We start from the raw sequence: 21,843 nt of genomic DNA on the forward strand, positions 1-21,843 counted from the left end.
GCCGCCGCCTGAGGAGCAAGAGCCAGAGACAACGGCAGGCAGCGGCGTGAAAACAAGAGAGTGAGAAGGTGAAGTAGGGAGGAGGAGGAGGAGGGGGAGGGGGAGGAGGAGGAGGAGGAGGAGGAGGAGGAGGAGGAGGAGGAGGAGGGGGAGGAAGAGGAGGAGGAGGAGGAGGAGGAGGAGGAAGAGGAGGAGGAGGAGGAGGAGGGGGAGGAAGAGGAGGAGGGGGAGGAGGAGGAAGAGGAGGGGGAGGAGGAGGAGGGGGAGGAGGAGGGAGAGGAAGAGGGGGAGGAGGAGGAGGAGGCCAGGTGGAGCTCAGTGGGCGCTGCCTTCGTCAAAAGACTCCACCCCTGAGTCGCAGGTGGTGGCTGCAAGTTTCTCCTGACGCCTCCTCATGATCTCCTGGAGCTCAGAGCCTGAACTCCTCTGGAGGCCAAAGACAGGGAGAGAGACAGACAGACAGGGAGAGAGACAGACAGACAGGGAGAGAGACAGACAGGCAGGGAGAGAGACAGACAGGCAGGGAGAGAGACAGACAGACAGACAGACAGACAGGCAGACAGGCAGACAGGCAGGGAGAGAGACAGACAGACAGGCAGGCAGACAGACAGACAGGCAGGCAGACAGACAGACAGACAGACAGACAGACAGACAGACAGACAGACAGACAGACAGGCAGTGTGGATCCAGAGAGGGGAGGAAGCAGAGTGAAGAAGATAAAAACAGTTTGTTAGTGGTGAAACTCAAACATGAAGCAGAACTTTAAATGTCTCGCTGCCTCTGAAGCCACTGAGCGTCTCTGATCATCTACTGAGCGTCTCTGAAGATTTTATCAGCAGAGGAGAGAAAATCTTCCCGTCGGTCAGAGACGTGAGCGACACCGCCGGCTGTGCTTAGATGGACTCCATGTAAACTCAGCCAGACGCCTGAACCAACCTCAGGACGCCGCCGCCGCGAGCTGCAGAGAGCATGTGGATGAAAATATCTACAGTACGAGTCAGGAGGCATGCTGGGTAACGGGAGCGTCTAAAACCGGTCGCACAAAGACGACCGCTGTCGTACGAGCACCAATCAGAGCACCAGAGAGGAAGACTAACAGGATCAGTATGGAGGACAAAAAATGACTCTTAAATAAAAAATATACACTTAAATAAAATAAATGAATTCAAAATAAGAAATGGAATATAAATAGATGCTGAAATAAAAATAAATAATTAAGCACAATATTTGTTGCTCACATTACCAATTTCTTTATTTCTACATTTTTACTTTTTTATTCATGCAGATACAGAAATAAAATTGAAATGTAGGGAAATTTAAAAATACAGACATGCAAAATTAAAAGTTTGAATCATAAAAATACATAAAAAAGTAGATATGTAGAAATAATTGTATATTTTTTCTGTTTATGTAATAATTTCTAATATGCTTGTAGATATATTTGTGATCATTTCATGTGTATTTATTGTTGAATAAGTCACCTTTTGTCCTCGTTGGATTACAAATGTTTTATTTTTTGAGTCGTCATCTTTGTGCCACCAGCTGTCGGAGCTCTAACAGATCTAACTGATCCAGAGATCCCAACTCGACTTTTACCGTCAGCGACACAAACTCACCGACACGTCACAGGAAGCTCAAATATTCTGTCCAGAATTAAATGGATGTTTCTTGTGATTAAAAACTGGAAAAACTGAGAACGTTTCCTTTAAATAAAAGTTGGTGACGTGTGCAGCCATTTGTACGATTAGCTGACTGCTAATCAAAGCTAAGCTAAGCTAGCACGCACAACGCAGGTTTGTCCCTGCAGATCTCAGTCCAGCCGAGAGAAGATCTACATCCTGGTCTCTACTGGGGGGAGGTCAGAGGGCAACAGGGCGGGGTCAGAGGGCAACAGGGCGGGGTCAGAGGGCAACGGGGCGGGGTCAGAGGGCAACGGGGCGGGGTCAGAGGGCAACAGGAAGTGGAACACTCTGGTTCATTCGGGGACTTTAAGGAGGACTTTTTAAAACAGCCACAGCAGGAGGACAAATACTGGCGCTACCTTAAAATGCTGCTACGCATGAGCTTCGTTCTGACGGCCAGAGTCATCAATTATTAAATAATATGAAAATATTTGTATTAATTACTAAAAATGATAATAATAATAACAATAATAATAATAATCATTATTATTATTATTATTATTATACATTTACTTTGATGGAGGAAATGAAAAACAGGAAACAGTCATAGTATCGTAGAGTTCAGGTCCCGACTGGGGAGTCCAAGTCCAGGCTAGCTAGTTTAAAGGCAAGTACGTCCCAAGTCAAACCCAATTAGACAAGTCATCAGTTTTAGGACCTGACTACAAAGTCCTGAGTCCAGACTGGATGGTCCCAAGTCAAGACCATAATTTAAAGTCAGGTAAGTCCCTCAGTCTAGATTCTGGATCGTCCCCGGTCAGAAACAACAAGGCACTGTTTTACAAGTCACAAGTTTCAGGTCCTGACTGGACTTGCATGTCTTGACTTAGGACCTGTTGGTCTTGACTCAGGACTTCCCAAAGTCCAGACTGGTTTTGACTCAGGACTTGACTTTGGATGATCCAAAGTCAACAACCAGCACCACCAAATTCCAAGTACAGACTGGATGGTCCCAAGTCAAGACCATAAGTTTAAAGTCAGGTAAGTCCCACAGTCCAGAATCTAGACTGTCAAGTCCAGACTGGATCGTCCCCGGTCAGAACCAATAAGGCACTGTTTTACAAGTCACAAGACTCAAGCCCTGACTATGAGATAAGTCCAAGTCCAGACTGGATCATCCGCTAAGTTCCAAGTGGGGACCTGAGTCAACACCACCAAATTCCAAGTCCAGAATGAACAGGTCCAAGTCACAGGTCAAAGGTCAAGACCAACAAATAACAGGCAAAGACAGGACTTGACTTAGAAAAGTCAAAACCAGAACATCTCAAGTCAAGACCAGAAAGTCCAGAGTCAAAAAAAGAGTCAGGTTCATGACTGGAGTCCACATCTTTTTACAGCTCCGTCCATTTTTCTCTTTATCCTCCATCAGTGGAAACATGTTCCGAGTTACCGTCGCTTCTGTTTACAGATCTGAAAAAACCCCCAAAACCATTAGTCCTGCATCTGATGGGGTCTCCTTAAAAATGCTGAATTGTTCCTTTAAATCTGGCCATCAGAACAAAGCGTCTGTTCGTGGACACGATACCTGAATGAACGTGGTAACAGATTCAGAAGATCAAAGGAGGGTCAGAAGAAAACCTGCAGGTGGAAACAGACACCAAACACCAGGCCGCGCCACAGTTGGGACAGAGAACACAGAGAAGACCCACAACAGACCCACAACAGACCCCCAGAAGACCCACAACAGACCCACAACAGACCCCCAGAAGACCCACAACAGACCCACAACAGACCCCCAGAAGACCCACAACAGACCCAGACCCTCAGAAGACCCACAACAGACCCACAACAAACCCAGACCCCCAGAAGACCCACAACAGACCCACAACAGACCCCCAGAAGACCCACAACAGACCCAGACCCTCAGAAGACCCACAACAGACCCACAACAAACCCAGACCCACAGAAGACCCACAACAGACCCAGACCCTCAGAAGACCCACAACAGACCCAGACCCTCAGAAGACCCACAACAGACCCTCAGAAGACCCTCAACAGATCCTCAACAGACCCTCAGAAGACCCTCAACAGACCCTCAGAAGACCCTCAACAGACCCTCAACAGACCCTCAACAGACCCTCAACAGACCCTCAACAGACCCTCAGAAGATCCTCAACAGATCCTCAACAGACCCTCAACAGACCCTCAACAGACCCTCAGAAGACCTACAGCAGAACTTCAGCTTCCAGACACAAACACACTGCAGCTGACAGGAACCGGACCAGACCAGACTGGACCTGGTCAAACCTAATCAGGCGAGACTGGACAAGACCGGACTGGACTGGTCTGGACCAAACCTGATCAGATCAGACCAAACCAAACCGGACTGAAGCAGACCGAACCGGACTGGACCAGACCAAACCTGATCAGACGAGACTGGACCTGACCGGACCAGACCAGACCAGACTAGACCAATAAGGACCAGACCAGACCAGACCAAACCAGACCAATAAGGACCAGACCAGACTAGACCAATAAGGACCAGACCAGACCAGACCAAACCAGACCAATAAGGACCAGACCAGAGCAGACCAAACCAGACCGGAATGAACCAGATCAGACCACAAAGACCTGGACTTGGATGCACCGGGTCATCGTGAATCCTTTGCTGATTTTAAAGTCTGTCGCTAGGAAACATCTGTAGCGTCGTCCAATCATGAGCAACTACGACTATGTAAACAGGAAGTATAAATCTGCAGCGTCACAAGCTGCAGCTCAAACTATAAAACAACACTTTTAAGAGGCCAAATTAAACATTAACCTTAACTGAGAAACCGTTTTATATTTATTAGGAATCTGAGTGAGCAGGAAATATCTGCTTAAGCTAAGCTAACCAGCAGCATTTAGTCAATTAGTCTTTATTATTAGCATCATGTGTAATTAGTGTTTTAGTGAGATGTAATTTAAAGTCTTTATTAGACATTTTTATCAACACTCAAGTCAGACGTGAACAAAATGACCAGTTTTACTCCAGTAAGATATTAGCATGCTAATGTTAGCTGTGTCAGTTAGCTAACTAGCGGTTACACCTGCAGTTAGCGGCTGTAAATATTCAGTAACAAATAAACTTGATGTGAACAACAAGCTGTTTACATTCACTGAAGATAACACTCCACTGAGTAAAAGCTGACTTTAGCATGAGGCTAAGTTAGCATGAGGCTAGGTTAGCATGAGGCTAGGTTAGCATGAGGCTAAGTTAGCATGTTTTCCTCCCAACACACCTGAAGTGTCAACGTGTTTTCTGTCTCCTGAAACCTTCATCGGTATCGTGGTTGAAAACGTTTCTTTGAGCTCGTTCCTGTTTGCTGCTGCTCGTGTTTGTCTGATGAACCAATCAGCTGCCTGGAAGCTCTGTGATCTACAGGACTCAGCTAACGTCCACTCTTCATCGTCATCTTCATCATGTAGTAATATCCAGTAACCAGGTCTCTGTGCTCTTTCTAAAAATGACCCTTAAATCCAGAACAGAGATGCTGACAGTAAACTGAACTGTAGCTTCATCATCTCACAGCTGTTATTAACAATCATCCATCTTTTGTTTGTGTTTGGACGCTGATTCTGATTTTTCTTAAAGGGGCACTCCGCTGTTTCTACCCATGATCCTCTGTGTCCACATTCTGGTGTCTAATGACTGGTAGGTAGTGTTGGAACTGGTCCAGTAGATTACCTCAGAGTGTTATTCTAAGTGTGTGACAGCATCATGGAAAGGATCCCTACAGAGAGAGACCTGGAAGATCCTTTTGGTTTAACCACAAACAGCACACACACCAGACTACATTCACTAAAACAGGGATTTTAGAGAACAGGACACAGGAGCTGCTGCTCTGCTGCTGCCTCCATCAGTCAGAGTGTTTGGTGTTTTAAAGGGTCAGTTTGGATCGACACAATATTTGTGTAACACACAATAACACAAAGTCACACAATAACTTGAACAAACTGAGGCAGAAGTAAACCAGCAGCTCCTGTGTTCTGTGGAGGAAAATGACTGTTTTTGTCAGTAGAGTCTGGTGGTGATATAAAATGTTTCTGGACCAGTTCCAACACTTTTAGTACCTACCAGTCATTCAGACACCAGGATGTGGACAGAGGTCAGAAACAGTGGAGTTCTCCTTTAATTCCCAAAAGCTTGTTCAGATTAAAGCAGCTCCTCTGAGATGTCAGCAGCAGAGTTAAGGTTTAATCTGTTTGGTGTCAGTGACATCACGTGTGACCTTTGACCTACCTCCAGCGCCGCCTTCTGGACCGCGACCTGGCTGAAGACTCGAGCGCCGTCGTCGGGACAAACCGTCTTCAGCTCCTCCTTGTTGAGGGAGAACAGCTGAGCGCCGGTCAGGACGCCGAGGCTGGTGATGGTGCTGCAGAGAGGAGACAGGTCTGACATACCTGGACACACCTGGACACACACCTGGACACACACCTGGATACACACCACACACCTGGACACACACCTGGATACACACCTGGACACACACCTGAACACACACCTGGACACACACCTGGACACACACCTACACACACCTGGACACACACCTGGACACACACACCTGTTCACACCTTAAACAGAGACTCACACTGGGCTGAAGCCTTTGGCCTCTAACCAGCCTTTGACGTCGTCCGGCGACGAGTCGTAGGTGATGTTGACCGACGGCACGCCGCCGCTGCCGCCGCCGCGAGACGGAGCCTGAAACTTCTTCTGGGCGCTGCGGCCCAACGTCAGCCTGTGCACCAGCTCGTCCTGGACCTCCTCCATGTTGGACTTCCTGCCTGTTCACAGAAGATTATTGATTATCAGATAAATGTGATCGTTAGGATCGAGTCAACACGGTGTGAACAAACACAACTATTATATTTAATATTAAATGTAAAAGTTATTGTGACTTTGAGTAAAAATAAAACCTGGAAAACTAAAACCGACAAACAGTCTTGGTGTTTAGATCACGTCGTTTCTTTCTTGTGACTCACGGTGGACGGCGGTCGCCCTCTGGTGGCTGTGCTCCCTCATGGCGACGCTGCCGTTGTCGCTGGACGTCGCGCTGTTCTTCCGGCTCACCGAGCCGCCGCCTGCCGGCTTGGGAGGCTCGGCGGCCGGAGGGGGCAGCGGCGGCGTGGGGAGCCTGGCGGGGGCCGGAGGGGGCGGCGTGGGAGCCGGGGGCATCGGAGTGACCACCGGCTTACTGGGGATGTAGTCCGTCCGGGGAGTCTGCTTCTGAAAGGGACATTCTCTGTTGGTGTTTTAAACACTTTTGCAGCCAAACGACAGAAAAAGTTTCACCGTCTAAATATTCAAACGGCGCTGAAGAGAGTTTTGATGTCAGAAGTCGTGATGTCTGTTGGGTGTTTACCTCATTTAACTCCCCCAGTAATTGCTGGCAAAGTGAAATGAAACATGAAACATAAAACATGGTAATGAAACGGTGAAACAAAATGTTCACAGCAGCAAACTCACGGCAAACCTACCGAGCTAACAGGCTAAATCTGGTTCAGCTACCAAACTAAACTAAAAACACTTGAAGGAACAGTCTGACACTTGGCTAAATACCCAGTGAGAGGTCCAGCACATCATTAGCCTAGCTTAGCACAAACACTGAGAGCAGAGGGAAACTGCTAGCAAGTGTAGCTACAAACCAGCTAGCGTAATCATGGTTACGTTAGGCTTTAACATGTATAATAGTTAGTACCAAAACATTAGCATGCTGAGTGTTAATAGCTCATTGATGCTAACGTTAGTAACAAGCAGTAGCTGTTGTTATGCTAGTTGTTAGAAGCTAACTGTTGTTATTGCTTAGCTTAGGGGGAAACTGCCAGAGAGTGTAGCCACAAATAGCTAACATATCCGACGTGATGCCGGCAGCTGTTTGTTCGTATGTTATAGTAGGATGTGTTTAGCGTAGCTTAGCTTAGCAGAAAGACCGGAAGAGGAGATACAGGTAAATTAATCAATGCTATGTTAGCGGTTTATAGCCTGATTTTTAGCTAATCAGTGTTGTACCAGAGCACGCTTAGCCTAGCTTAAAACAAAGACAGGAGGCAGGGGGGAACTAGCCTTAGCCTAGCATTATGCTAGCTGTTTATGGCTTGTTGCTGTTAATGTGGCTACATTCAGAATATCTAACATTATAAGAGCAGGTTGTAGCTCACTGCTGGTAGCAACAAATAGATGTCAAAGCTAATGCTATGGTAGTTGTTTTAGGTAACAATTGTTACAATAGGACATAGCCTAGCTTAGCACAACGACTGAAACAGCGGAGATGCAGACAGCTAACATGATCAATGTCATGCTAGGGGTTTATATGGCTAGCTTATTTGGAGCTAAGCGGTGTTATATGAGGGCAGGTTTAGCCTAGCTTAAGACAAAACAGGAAGCAGGGGAAACAGCTGGTACATCTCACATTATGCTAGTTGTTATGCTACATACAGCATATCCAGTGTTATAATAGAGGTTTGTAGCTCACTGCTGGTGGGTACAAACAGAAACACACAGCTAATTTTATGGTAGTTGTTAGCTAACAAGTGTTACACCAGGACATGTTTAGCCTAGCTTAGCACAAACACTGGAAGCAGAGGGAAACTGCTAGCCTAGCTGCATCAAAAGAGAAAAAAAAAAAACCCAAATCTGATTTACATGTTGAATGTTGTTAATTTACCAAATGTAGAAAAATAAATGTGAGACTGTTCCTTTAAAAAGCTCCACAGCAAAGCAAAAACAAGTGAGAACAGTGTCACAGCTGCTCGTACCTTGAACAACTCAAACTCCTTCTTTGGCATCATAAGCTTTAATATTTAAGATAAAGCACATGAGGGAGATGAGACAGCGACGTGAGCAGACTGATGAAGTAAAGGGTGTGGTGTTCAGGTGTGGTCCTACCTGGATGGTGTGGCTGTAGATGGGCTCTCCTCTGCCCGTCATGTCCACCGCTCGGCTGTTCTCCAGGATGTTGTTTGGCACGTAGCCGGACGCCCCGCAGCCGTTACGGACCTTCCACCACTGCTTCCTGTCGTCCAGAACCTGCCGGCGGAAAAGACGACTTCTTTAAAGGTGAAAATGAAAATAAAGAGTCAGAATGAGACTCAAAGATCAGTGATCTGGTGATCTGGTGATCTGGTGCATCAACACGATCACCCGACACGTAAAAAGGTGTGTGTGTGCATTTATTTATATTATATTTACTTATTTTTTCTCCTTATGTCGTGTTTTTATTTCACCTGTTGGGAGTTTTTGCTGTATGAGAATATTAAATAATAATATTAATAAAAAAAGAACCCAGACAACTAAAGCAAACGTAACTTAAAAAACTTAAACTTTAAGTTTTATTAGCTGATTTTTCTTGATTCTTTTAACTCATTTACAGGTATTGTTTTATTATTTCCTTATTATTATTATCTTATGATCTTTGTCTCTCTAATAAATAAGAAGTTAAACAAGTAGTCAGTAAACAAGTAAATCAGTGATCAATATCAGCCCTGAACAGCCAAATTAGTGGTGATAGGAAAGCTGAGGGGTTGATTTACCTGAGCAGGTGTTTCTGTAAATGAAGTGTGGGATGAATAAAGTGAGAAACTTCATGATGTATTTTTTTAAATCTCCAGAAAAATGAACAGAGTTTGGTTGGAGGCTCGTCAGCCAATGAAAATCCAGTAAATGCGAATTTCAGGTGAACTGATGTGAAACAACAGAAGAATTAAACACAAACCTCGACCACCTCGTCTTTGAGCACCGACAGCTCCGTGTTGTTCCTCGCCACAAAGTCGTACTTAGATTTGGCAAACAGCGGCTGGCCTCTGCCGTCGGCTTCAAACCCTCTGAAACACATCAACCAATCGGCATCAGCGATCAATACTGATCAGCAGACAGACAGCTGATGTGGGAGGAGACGCTTTAAAACAGTGATGTGGTGAAAAACTGCACATTTGGATCAGAACTGATATTTAACGACATCACAGCCGAGGAGAAACGTCCCAACGTTCAGAGCTTCAGAGGAAACAGATCAGTTTTTAGAGCTTCAGAGGAAACAGATCACTTTTTAGAGCTTCAGGGGAAACAGATCAGTTTTTAGAGCTTCAGAGGGAACAGATCACTTTTTAGAGCTTCAGAGGAAACAGATCACTTTTTAGAGCTTCAGGGGAAACAGATCAGTTTTTAGAGCTTCAGAGGGAACAGATCACTTTTTAGAGCTTCAGGGGAAACAGATCAGTTTTTAGAGCTTCAGAGGGAACAGATCACTTTTTAGAGCTTCAGGGGAAACAGATCAGTTTTTAGAGCTTCAGAGGAAACAGATCACTTTTTAGAGCTTCAGGGGAAACAGATCAGTTTTTAGAGCTTCAGAGGAAACAGATCAGTGTTTAGAGCTTCAGAGGAAACAGATCACTTTTTAGAGCTTCAGAGGGAACAGATCACTTTTTAGAGCTTCAGGGGAAACAGATCAGTTTTTAGAGCTTCAGAGGAAACAGATCACTTTTTAGAGCTTCAGGGGAAACAGATCAGTTTTTAGAGCTTCAGAGGAAACAGATCACTTTTTAGAGCTTCAGAGGAAACTGATCAGTGTTTAGAGCTTCAGGGGAAACAGATCACTTTTTAGAGCTTCAGAGGAAACAGATCAGTGTTTAGAGCTTCAGGGGAAACAGATCACTTTTTAGAGCTTCAGAGGAAACAGATCAGTGTTTAGAGCTTCAGAGGAAACAGATCAGTGTTTAGAGCTTCAGAGGAAACAGATCAGTGTTTAGAGCTTCAGGGGAAACAGATCACTTTTTAGAGCTTCAGGGGAAACAGATCACTTTTTAGAGCTTCAGGGGAAACAGATCAGTTTTTAGAGCTTCAGGGGAAACAGATCAGTGTTTAGAGCTTCAGGGGAAACAGATCAGTTTTTAGAGCTTCAGGGGAAACAGATCAGTGTTTAGAGCTTCAGGGGAAACAGATCAGTTTTTAGAGCTTCAGGGGAAACAGATCAGTTTTTAGAGCTTCAGGGGAAACAGATCAGTTTTTAGAGCTTCAGGGGAAACAGATCAGTGTTTAGAGCTTCAGGGGAAACAGATCAGTTTTTAGAGCTTCAGGGGAAACAGATCAGTTTTTAGAGCTTCAGGGGAAACAGAGACTGAAAGAAGGAAGTTTGTCCAGTTTGGATCAATCTTCTCTGATTTTCATGTTGAGCAGCAGAATAAAGAAAGTGAGTCAGAAGGTTTGAGGACGGAAGAGAAACAGCTCATTAATGATCAATAAGTAATAATTACTCTAATGATCAATGATATGAACACTGAAATAAATCATTTGTTTCCAGATTTTTCTGGATCGATGAAACAAATACAGAAATGTATTTATGGATCGTTCACTCCTCTGTGTATTTATTGATCAATAATTGGTATTTCGGCCTCCACAGATCAAAAGTTCAGATCGGGGATCGGTTCTCCAGGGCGTCACGTGACCTCTGGGTTACCCATCTACGCGGCGGCTGACGGCCTGTTTAAAAGCGGCCACGGCGGCGCTCTGATCCAGGATCTGCATGCGTTTGCAGGTGTTGGCGAAGGCGTACCCGTCTGCCGGAGGGAACCTCTGCACCGCCGACGGCTGCACAAACACAGGAAGTAGAGACACACACATCACGTGACATCATCACTCGTGGGCTCGCCGGCCGCCATCTTACCCGGATACCGAACAGATAAACTCGCCGTCACGGTAACAAAGCAGCTGAATTATTTTAGGAACTAAAACTGGAAACAGACAAACAGGAAGTCGCTCCACCGTCGGTTCTGTTCCTGAACGTCCGGTTGTCATGACGCCACCCAGGTGTTGGGGTGGCTGCAGGTATAACAGGACGTTTGAACCCCCCTCATGCGCTCACCTCCTCGTGTCGGTGGACGTCGGCGTTGGCGAGACTCTCGGCCAGCTGAGCGAGCTCCTGCTCTCTGGACAGAGGCGACGCGGGCGGCTCCCAGCCGTCACGAAACCTCAGCGCACAGGAGGGGAAGTAGTGATCCTTCGGCCACTCCAACCTGCACACGGCACGGGTCATCAGCTCACACCTGCTCGGTGGTCACCGTACGGAGGGTCAACACCGCATGACGTAATATATGTAGACTTAAATAAAGGGCTCCGTACGAGGACTAATACCAAAACATTACTGATCAATAAGTATAGACGGTCATTGATTTATGAATGTGACAGAATATGTTTTTATTTGTGTCAATTTCAGTTTATTCATTTTTAAAGACAAATACATTTATGTATAAAATGTCTTTAATCATTAAATATAATAAGAATAAATTATTCACTAATTAAATAGGAAAGTAAATAAATCCAGGAATTAACACAAGAGGTAATAAATATCTTTTTATGTCACGAATATGAAATTAATCAGCTGCTTTTTTCATTTGTTTAGTTACTTATTAGTTTTTGGTTTTGGCAGCTTCGGTCCTCCATACTCCAACCAGGTCCAAATGCAGCTGGTCGTTATGTTAGTGCCCGTCAATGTTACAATAATGTGATGTTTAGCGTGTTAGCATGCTAAGGTAGGTGTGCAAAATGCTTGTTAACTTGCTATTAAACTGTTAGCATGGTAAAGGCTATTTTGCTAAGCTAGCATGTAGCGTTAGCAAGAAGTTCTGTGTGGTTAATTTAGGTTTTAGAATAAAATGAACACGGCAGAACAAAGTGTGAGCGAAGGTGAGCTGTGACCCACAGCAGAGTGTCGGACCCCGCCACCGGCTCACCTGCATTTGGTCCAGCCCTCTCCCAGGGCGACCCACAGGTGTCGCTCCTCCGCCGTCCCCGAGCCGTGCAGGAACTCGATGGACTCTCTGGTGAGCAGAGGAACCACGACGCTCCGAGCCAGATCCACGCCGCCGGCCTGGATCACCTGGTGGTGGTGGTGGGGGGGGGGGGAGTTTTTATGAGATTCTAGTTTTTTAAAAACGTCCAAACTGATTTTATTTATTTACGTTCACTGACCATCCTGAGAGGAGAGAACAGGAAGTGGAGCAGCTCCACGGCGCTCGGGTTCTGGATCTGGTCCTTCAGCTTCGCCTGCAGAGCACACACACACACACACACACACACAGTTAACACACACACACACACACACACACACACACACACACACACACACACACACAGTAAACACACACACACACACACAGTAAACACACACACACACACACACAGTAAACACACACAGTAAACACACACACACACACACACACACAGTAAGCACACACACACACACACACACACACAGTAAGCACACACACACACACACACACAGTAAGCACACACACACACACACACAGTAAGCACACACACACACACACACACCGTAAACACACACACGCACACACACACCGTAAACACACACACACACACACACACCGTAAACACACACACACCGTAAACAAACACACACACACACACAGTAAGCACACACACACACACACACACACGCACACACACACGCACACACACACCGTAAACACACACACACACACACACACACACACACACACACACACACACACCGTAAACACACACACGCACACACACACACCGTAAACACACACACGCACACACACACCGTAAACACACACACACACACACACACACACACACACACGCACACACACACACCGTAAACAAACACACACACACACAGTAAACACACAACCACACACACACACACACACACACACACACACACACACACACACACTCCTACCAGCTGGTTGAAGGCGTGTTTGAACTTCTGCAGACAGTCGACAAACTCGTCCTCAGTAGGAGGTTTGGAGCGCAGAGTCAGGACGCCCTCTGGGGGGGAATCAGACACAACTTCCTGTTCAGATCAGTTCAGTGAAAAGAATCAATAAAGAACTAGAACCTAAATATGAGCATGTTTGAACAATCACAGCTGTTTATCTGGTATGAGGGGGTTTTATATGAAACACACTGATCCAAGATGGCTGCTGCTGATGTCGAACACACTGGATGCTACATTTTCTCTAAAAGAAACAAGCAGCTGCACTGAAACTATTAACCTGCTTGTTCATGTGGCATCATTCTGGTTTAACCACAAACAGCACACACACCAGACTACATTCACTAAAACAGGGATTTTAGAGAACAGGACACAGGAGCTGCTGCTCTGCTGCTGCCTCCATCAGTCAGTGTGTCTGAGTTATTGTGTGAGTTTGGTGTTTTTAACGGTCGGATCAGATCCAACACAATATTTGTGTAACACAAAATAACACAAACACACGAACCAATGGAGGCAGCAGAAGACCAACAACTCCTGTGTAAAATGACTGTTTTCGTCAATGAGGACTGGTGTGTTTAAAAACTGATACAACTAGACATATTTGGGGTTTTCTCACCAGACTCCACTGACAAAAACAGTCATTTATAGTTATAGTTTTTAGTGAGTTGGGAGGTGAATCCCTTCATCATCCCAAGAAAGAAAAAAACATGACAGAAAGCCTCCTCCTCACCTCCTGGACCTTTCTTTTTCCCCTTCTTGGTCTTCTTCCTCTTGGAGAGCTCGGTGAAGGCCTCCGCCGCCTTCTGAAGTTTGGTGATGAAGAACTCGATGTCGTCCAGGATGTGGTTCAGGATTTGCTGTTTCAGAGAACACGTCCACATGATCACTGATTGAACGAGCAGAGAGCCGCCTCCTCACGGCGCCGCCATCTTTCTTTTATGTAACCAGATTTTCCCTCAAAGCTTCCAAACTCTGATTACATGTCAACCAAACTACATCCTCCAATCAGCTTAAACCCCGTATGTATTGTCCCGTGAACCGGAGCGACCTCGGATTTAAACCGCCGCAGGTCGACCAGCTGGACCTCACTCACCACGTCTCGGTCCACTCCGGCGGCCGTCACCTCCACCGGCGCCTCGTCCTCCGACAGTCTCTGCCTCTCGTCTGCTGACGGACAAACCACCAATCAGTCACCAGTAACAATAACAACCAGTCCCATCTGTAGATTAAAAACTGACCAACTGTCCACAAATATGATGGAGACGTTCAAATAATGTTTCTACCCATGATCCTCTCTGTCCACATCCTGGTGTGTGAGTGACTGGTAGGTAGTCAAAGTGTTGGAACTGGTCCAGTAGATCACCTCAGCCAGCAGACACCAAACGGGCTGCAATGGCTGCAACGTGATCCTTTGGGACAACTGCACCTGATCACAGTAGGTCCACTAAAAGAGCTTGTTTGATCCACTGACAGGCTCAGAGTGTTATTCTAAGTGTGTGACAGCATCATGGAAAGGATCCCTACAGAGAGAGACCTGGAAGATCCTTTTGGTTTAACCACAAACAGCACACACACCAGACTACATTCACTAAAACAGGGATTTTAGAGAACAGGACACAGGAGCTGCTGCTCTGCTGCTGCCTCCATCAGTCAGTGTGGTGTTATTGTGTGACTTTGGTCATTTAAAGAGTTCGTTCACATCTGAACTTGTGTGTTAAAACACTAAAATCCCAGCAGCTCCTGTGTTCTGTGAGCTAAAATGACTGATTTTGTGAATGGAGTCTGGTGTGTTTGAAGAGAGCGATAATAGTTAAGAGTTACGTCAGTTATTGAGTAGATGTCATGATTTTTATATTTTAACTTATATTGCCCTACTGCTGCCTCCATCGGTTAGTTTGTTTCTATTAATGTGTAACTTTGGTCTTGTAAAGGGCTTGTTTATGTAACTGTGTGTTAAACAAATATTGTGTTGGATCGAAACACACTGACTGATGGAGCAGCAGCTCTAAAATAATAATTTTTTAATAATCGATAACTAACTGAATAACTAATCTAAACCAGTTTTACGTCTTCCTGCTGCGATGTGACATCACTCACAGTCTTGCTGCTCATTGGTCCAGGCTGACCAGGCGGCCGCTCGAGTCTTCACGTCCATCTGACTGGACGACGGCGGCGGTTCGGGGGCGGGAGCGGCGGGGGGAGGGGGGATGATCCCGTCGCTCTTCAGGATCATCCTGCAGACAGACGGACACATCAGCCAATCAGCTGTCAGCGGGATGATAAACGGGGTTAAACGCGACCTCTGATTGGCTCGTACTTCAGCGCCTCAGGTCTCTTCTTCACTTTGCCTCCTTTGGCGTCGATCACGGCGCTTTCCACGTCGGCCTGGATCAGATTCGCCTGAGAAGAAAAACATTAAATCCAGTTTATATTGAAACAACGTCTGAACATTTCTGCCTGGAAAAGTCTGAAGTCAGCGACTGAGGGAGGTTTGAGTCCTTGAACAGGCTGTGCAGGGTCTTCACGGGGTTATGGAGGCGTAAGCGTAACTAAGCCTAACTAAGCGGTAACTAAGCGTAACTAAGCGGTAACTGAGCGGTAACTAAGCGGTAACTAAGCGGTAACTGAGCGGTAACTAAGCGTAACTAAGCGGTAACTGAGCGGTAACTAAGCGGTAACTAAGCGTAACTAAGCATAACTAAGCGTAACTAAGCGGTAACTGAGCGGTAACTGAGCGGTAACTAAGCGGTAACTAAGCGTAACTAAGCGGTAACTAAGCGTAACTAAGCCTAACTAAGCGGTAACTAAGCGTAACTAAGCGGTAACTGAGCGGTAACTAAGCGGTAACTAAGCGGTAACTGAGCGGTAACTAAGCGTAACTAAGCGGTAACTGAGCGGTAACTAAGCGGTAACTAAGCGTAACTAAGCATAACTAAGCGTAACTAAGCGGTAACTGAGCGGTAACTGAGCGGTAACTAAGCGGTAACTAAGCGTAACTAAGCGGTAACTAAGCCTAACTAAGCCTAACTAAGCGGTAACTAAGCGTAACTAAGCCTAACTAAGCGGTAACTAAGTGTAACTAAGCGGTAACTAAGCAGTAACTAAGTGGTAACTAAGCGTAACTAAGCGGTAACTAAGCGGTAACTAAGCGTAACTAAGCGTAACTAAGCGGTAACTAAGCGGTAACTAAGCGTAACTAAGCGGTAACTAAGCGGTAACTAAGCGTAACTAAGCATCACTGCTGTTGCTATGGTAACCTGCAGCTTAAAGCACTGATGAACTGGGTCAACAGGGTGTCAGAGGACGTGGCAGCGGACTGGAAGAGGACCAATCACAGGCCGGCCTACCTTGATGTTGTCACACTGGAACAGGTGGAGGTCGGCTTTGGTCTGACCGGAGTCTTTACACACCAGCGCCAAGATGGAGTCGTAGCTGCAGGCGTTCATCACGGCCTGACAGTGCTGCACCGTCCCGATGGGGAAGTTCTCCAGCTCGTTCTGAAACGACCGCGTTAGAAGGCGTTCAGGAGCGCTCGCCAACGTGGCCGCCGCCGCTATGACCACGTCCTGTTTCTCACCTTGGTCTCCAGGTCGATGAGGCTGACCGTCTTCTCCTCCACCTGCAGCAGCATCTCCTGCGTCCAAACCTTCCCTTTGGCGTCCAGCAGGCGGAGACGTCTGACGCCGTCGTCCACGGTGATCATCCCGTCTTTACGGTCCAACACGAACGTGGTCAGGTGCTGAGGTCACATGGGAGGAACCCGTTTATTCAGGTCGTTTCCAGTCTCTGATTCTCTCACCATTAACAGCCATTAAACACTTTCCTCAAACACACCAGACTCCAGTGATCAATCACTGATCAATCATTGCATATCAGGCGTTAACACAAAGGACCCGATGGAGGCGGCAGCTGACCAGAAACTGGTTTTCTGTGAGTTAAAATTACTGCTTTTGTCAATGGACTCTGGTGTCCTTGAAGACACCCACCAGACTCTAGTGACAAAAACTGTCATTTTAAAACAGGAGCTGCTGCTTCAATCAGCTGTTTGTTTGTCTTGTTGTGTGACTTTGACATTTTAAGGGATTTGTGTGTGTTATTGTGTCATACACAAACACTGCGTTGACCCAAACTAACCAACCTGTGAGGGCAGCAGCAGAGCAGCAGCTCCTGTGTCCTGTTCTCTAAAATCCCTGTTTTAGTGAATGTAGTCTGGTGTGTGTGCTGTTTGTGGTTAAACCAAAAGGATCTTCCAGGTCTCTCTCTGTAGGGATCCTTTCCATGATGCTGTCACACACTTAGAATAACACTCTGAGCCTGTCAAAGGCTAAAACTTAACATTTACAAAGATTAAATAATTTTAATATATTACTTGTCTCTATTTTCGGAGAAGTGGACCTCTCCTTGTTTTGTTTTTAAAACATATTTCACAAGTATTTAAATTATTCATCATAAAATCTGAATGCTTCTTGTTCTAAATTATCCTCCAACACGTCTGTAATTTGTCTTTATTTTAAAAATCAAAAATAAAGAAAACTAAATGCCCCGGCCAATCAGGACCTTACTTCGGCTGGTAACCGGGTAAAAAACTTGTCAGGGAGCTCTGTGATTGGTCGTTCTGTAGAGGCGCTAAAACTATATTTCGGCTGTTTAAACGTTGTGTGACGTGTGGATGTTACAGCAGCTCGTTGCCAACTCTGCTTCCTCGACATGTGATGGTTGTTTCCGTGGAAACCGCCATGAGCGTGTGATGCGGCAGCAGGCGTCCTGGTCTCACCTCCACGTGGTACTGCGACGTGTCCGTCAGGCTGTTGATGCTGGTTTTGGTGAAGTGTTTTCTTTGTTCTGGAGGAGACAGCAGAGCGGATGATCAACTCTTCATCTTTATTTCACTCAATAATCAGCTGATCATCATCATCATCATCATCATGTAGTCGCCCCCTGAGATAACGCTGCTCTGTTCAGACTGGGACCTGCTGAAATTATTCAAATCATCCAAAATACACAAAATATAAAATAAAAACGACCTGAAAAGTCGGATGTTGTAACGTTATATTCACACACACACACACACACTGGACCAACACTGGAGTTAATGCTGATTGTAATTAAACTTCAGCACATTTGTGGCCAAAAAAAAAAAAGAAATGATTAGTTTTCTTCAAAATTCTCTCAAACGAACTCTCAGTAGTTTCACAACAATAATACTGATCGTTGGAAGAGTTATGAAACACAAAAAGTCTGATTTCAAAGGAGAACTCCTGTAATTTTACATATTTTGATGTCTGAATGACACCACCAGACTCCATTGGCAAAAACAGTAATTTTACACAGGAGCTGCTGCTCTGCTGCTGCCTCCATCAGGTACTTATTTTGTGTTATTGTGTGACTTTGGTGTTTTAAAGGATCAGTTCAGATCAATACAATATCTGTGCAACACTCAATAACACAAACAAACCAACTGGTGGAGGCAGCAGAAGACCAGAGGCTCCTGTGTAAAATGACTGTTTTTGTCAATGGAGGCTGGTGAAGTAGCACCAAAGGGAACTGGGTACTAAAAGTATTAGAACTTGTCCGGTTGATAGGACCCAGGGTTAAAAACAGCAGAATACCCTTTAACAGCATTCCCACATGTTGGTCTGACCTCAAAGACAAACCAGGAACTTTATAACAAGGCTCTTATTTTGTAGTTCTGGAGAATTTTCCTGTATGTTGTAAAACATTTAGAGCTGAAGACTCTTAATGTGGAGACGAGCTGACTAATGGATTTATTGTCCCTGAAATAATTAATTCACTGACAGACTGAGGAAAGGAAACGACCAAAATAAGAGCCTGGTTATTTAATAACATGACTAACACACACACACACACACACACACACACACACACACACACACACACACACACACACTCTTCAGGCGGCTCACTTTGACTTCTCTTTTTATGTTTGGAGGAGGAGCGAAGGAAATAGATCTCATCTGATCCTGTTAACGAAGATAAACGAGATAAAAGACGATGATTCACAAACACGTTTCTGCCGTACGGAAACACGACAGGGTCAAAACTCCCTCAGAGCCACGGCGGGTTTAAACGCCCTCTGATGATGTCAGAGGAGCGTCACTGGGGGAGACCGGGTTCAGACGGCACACAGCTGTTAGCTGTTAGCCGTTAGCTGTTAGCCGTTAGCTGACCCGGGGTCCTGACCCTGTTTTGTTTCCATAGCCATTCCTCTAAAGACTCAGACCGGGTCCAGGTCCAGGTCCCAGACCGGATCCAGGTCCAGGTCCCAGACTGGCTCCAGGTTTCAGCCCTGAGGAGGTTCTGAAGGAGACTGAAGATTAACTCACCGTAGGGAGATTTGGCACCGGACTTGGCTTTACTGCTGGGGGGCTCAGGAGAGCCATGGCCACTGTGGGGGGGAGACAGACATGGGGGGGAGATATAGGGGGAGACGGGGGGGGGACAGATTGTTAGTATCTGATGACCTGCTTCTTGTTTCTGATTGGCCGGCAGCTCATTTATTTCTGGACACCTCCTACACGGCGGTAACCGTGGCAACAACACGGGCACAACGCCATCACTTCCCGTCTACTGGACAGGAAGTGATGTCACCTACAGCCGCAGACAGTCACTTCAGGCCGGCACAGATCCAACCAACCGTCCCACTGATCAATCAGGTGATTAATTAGTGACCTCAATCTGAACATCGTTACGTTGCTCAAACCACCAGACTCCATTCAAAAAAACACTGATTTAACACTTTTATTTTCACTTTAACTGAACTTGAACGTACGTCTTTATCATTAAGAACAATCTGGAAAATATTAAATTTAAGTGTTCGAGCATTTTGGGAAACAAAACTTTAAGGTAGTCTGAGTGTGTTTATTATGGGATGTATGAAGCTTTTCCTTATGTTTAAAGCTGTATGGGCCACTGACTGGTTTCTGGATCAGGGACCTGGATCAGGGACCTAGATCAGGGTCCTGGATCAGGGTCCTGGATCAGGGTCCTGGATCAGGGACCTAGATCAGGGACCTGGATCAGGGACCTGGATCAGGGTCCTGCTCTGGTTCTCTGACCTGGTTGTCTGCAGCCTGCGGCCACATTAGCTTTGGGAATCAGCACGGTCGGTTAAATATGTGGATCAATTAGTGTGACAGAGTCCAGTTCAGGACGCTGAGACCCTCTCAGACCACTTCACCCAAAGTTAATGTGTTTAGTTTTACTTGTTCTCTTCCATGAAGCCAGTTTATTGTTTATTTTACATGTTTATTGTCACTTAAACTCAGTTTTATTATATTTCTTTTGACTAACCACTTCAGTTTTAATGTATTTATCTTCCAGGCGTGTGAAGCTGCTGGTTTCAGGCTTTAACTGAAGACCTGCAGCCGCCAACATGAAGCATCTTCAGTTACACTTTTCATTAAGTATTTATTTAAGGTTTTCTTGGGCAGACGGAGCTTTTCACACTCTCAGACACAAAGATCTCACTGAGGAGCCTTAAATACCTTTAATTAATCCTTCATTCACACCTGACAACACAAAACACTCCAGGATTCAGGTGTTTATCCGCTTTGACACATTAGGATTCATTTAAAGGAAACATTAATGTGATTTTAAATGGCCTTTATCTTTCCTCACTGGCTATGATGCTGTTTAACACCTTAAAAACCCTTAAACCAGGCAGATAATCCATTAAAACGCCTTCACTGCGTAATTAATGACAAACTATTTAAACTTTTAAGGTCAAATATTCAGTTTCATATCGAATATTTAGGTAGTTCACTTTAGTAACATTAGCACATTAGCTGGTGTTAGCATGTTACCATGACAACATGCTGACATTTAGCATGGACTTTAGCATGTTAGCATGCTAACTTACGCTGACTGTGTAATAATGGTGACGTTAGCGTCCGGTGGCTAAAGTCTAAACTACAGCATCAGCACGGCTACATCGGCTTTTATCTTTTCATGCTCACAGACACAAACATCTCACTGAGCCTGATATCAGGAAGGTTTGCTAACAGACATGCTAACAGAAAAGCTAACAGACATGCTAACGAGGTGATGAAACACTGACTTGATCTGTGAGCTGTATGAGCCGAAGACGCCGGAGGCGAGAGCTGGAGTTTCATATCCGTTCATCCTGCTTCACTGTGGACCGTCAGCTGCAACCAAACACACACACAAGCATTATTATTATTAGCATTAGCATTATTATTATTAGCATTATTAGCATTAGCATCAGCCGCTGCCTCACATACAGCATACAGAGAGGCAAAGTTCTGCCCCCCAGTGGACCACCACAGTCAGGCAGACCTCTGAGCTCCAGATCCTCAGTGTGTCGCTCTCTGCTCCTAAAAATGAGCCTCACTCAGAAAGTAGAACCTGAAACAGTTCAGATCTCCTCTGGAGGTTCACAGATCTTT

General features: G+C 45.6%; 1 protein-coding gene across 1 annotated transcript; it reads right to left on the reverse strand.

The window, feature by feature from the left end:
• Positions 1-288: 288 nt before the first annotated feature.
• Positions 289-21,581, reverse strand: eps8a (EGFR pathway substrate 8a, signaling adaptor). Its single transcript, XM_070853623.1, is given in 20 exon segments — positions 289-426; positions 5,905-6,037; positions 6,254-6,446; positions 6,645-6,888; positions 8,548-8,688; positions 9,374-9,461; positions 11,111-11,241; positions 11,486-11,666; positions 12,384-12,529; positions 12,622-12,696; positions 13,382-13,470; positions 14,148-14,274; positions 14,511-14,581; positions 15,515-15,651; positions 15,735-15,817; positions 16,765-16,914; positions 16,995-17,156; positions 18,192-18,259; positions 19,762-19,823; positions 21,495-21,581. Coding segments are annotated over 20 exon segments (2,457 nt in total). The 5' UTR covers positions 21,560-21,581; the 3' UTR covers positions 289-315.
• Positions 21,582-21,843: the final 262 nt, after the last annotated feature.

This window comes from Pempheris klunzingeri, chromosome 22 (assembly GCF_042242105.1).
Source record: "Pempheris klunzingeri isolate RE-2024b chromosome 22, fPemKlu1.hap1, whole genome shotgun sequence".
Taxonomy (NCBI): domain Eukaryota; kingdom Metazoa; phylum Chordata; class Actinopteri; order Acropomatiformes; family Pempheridae; genus Pempheris; species Pempheris klunzingeri.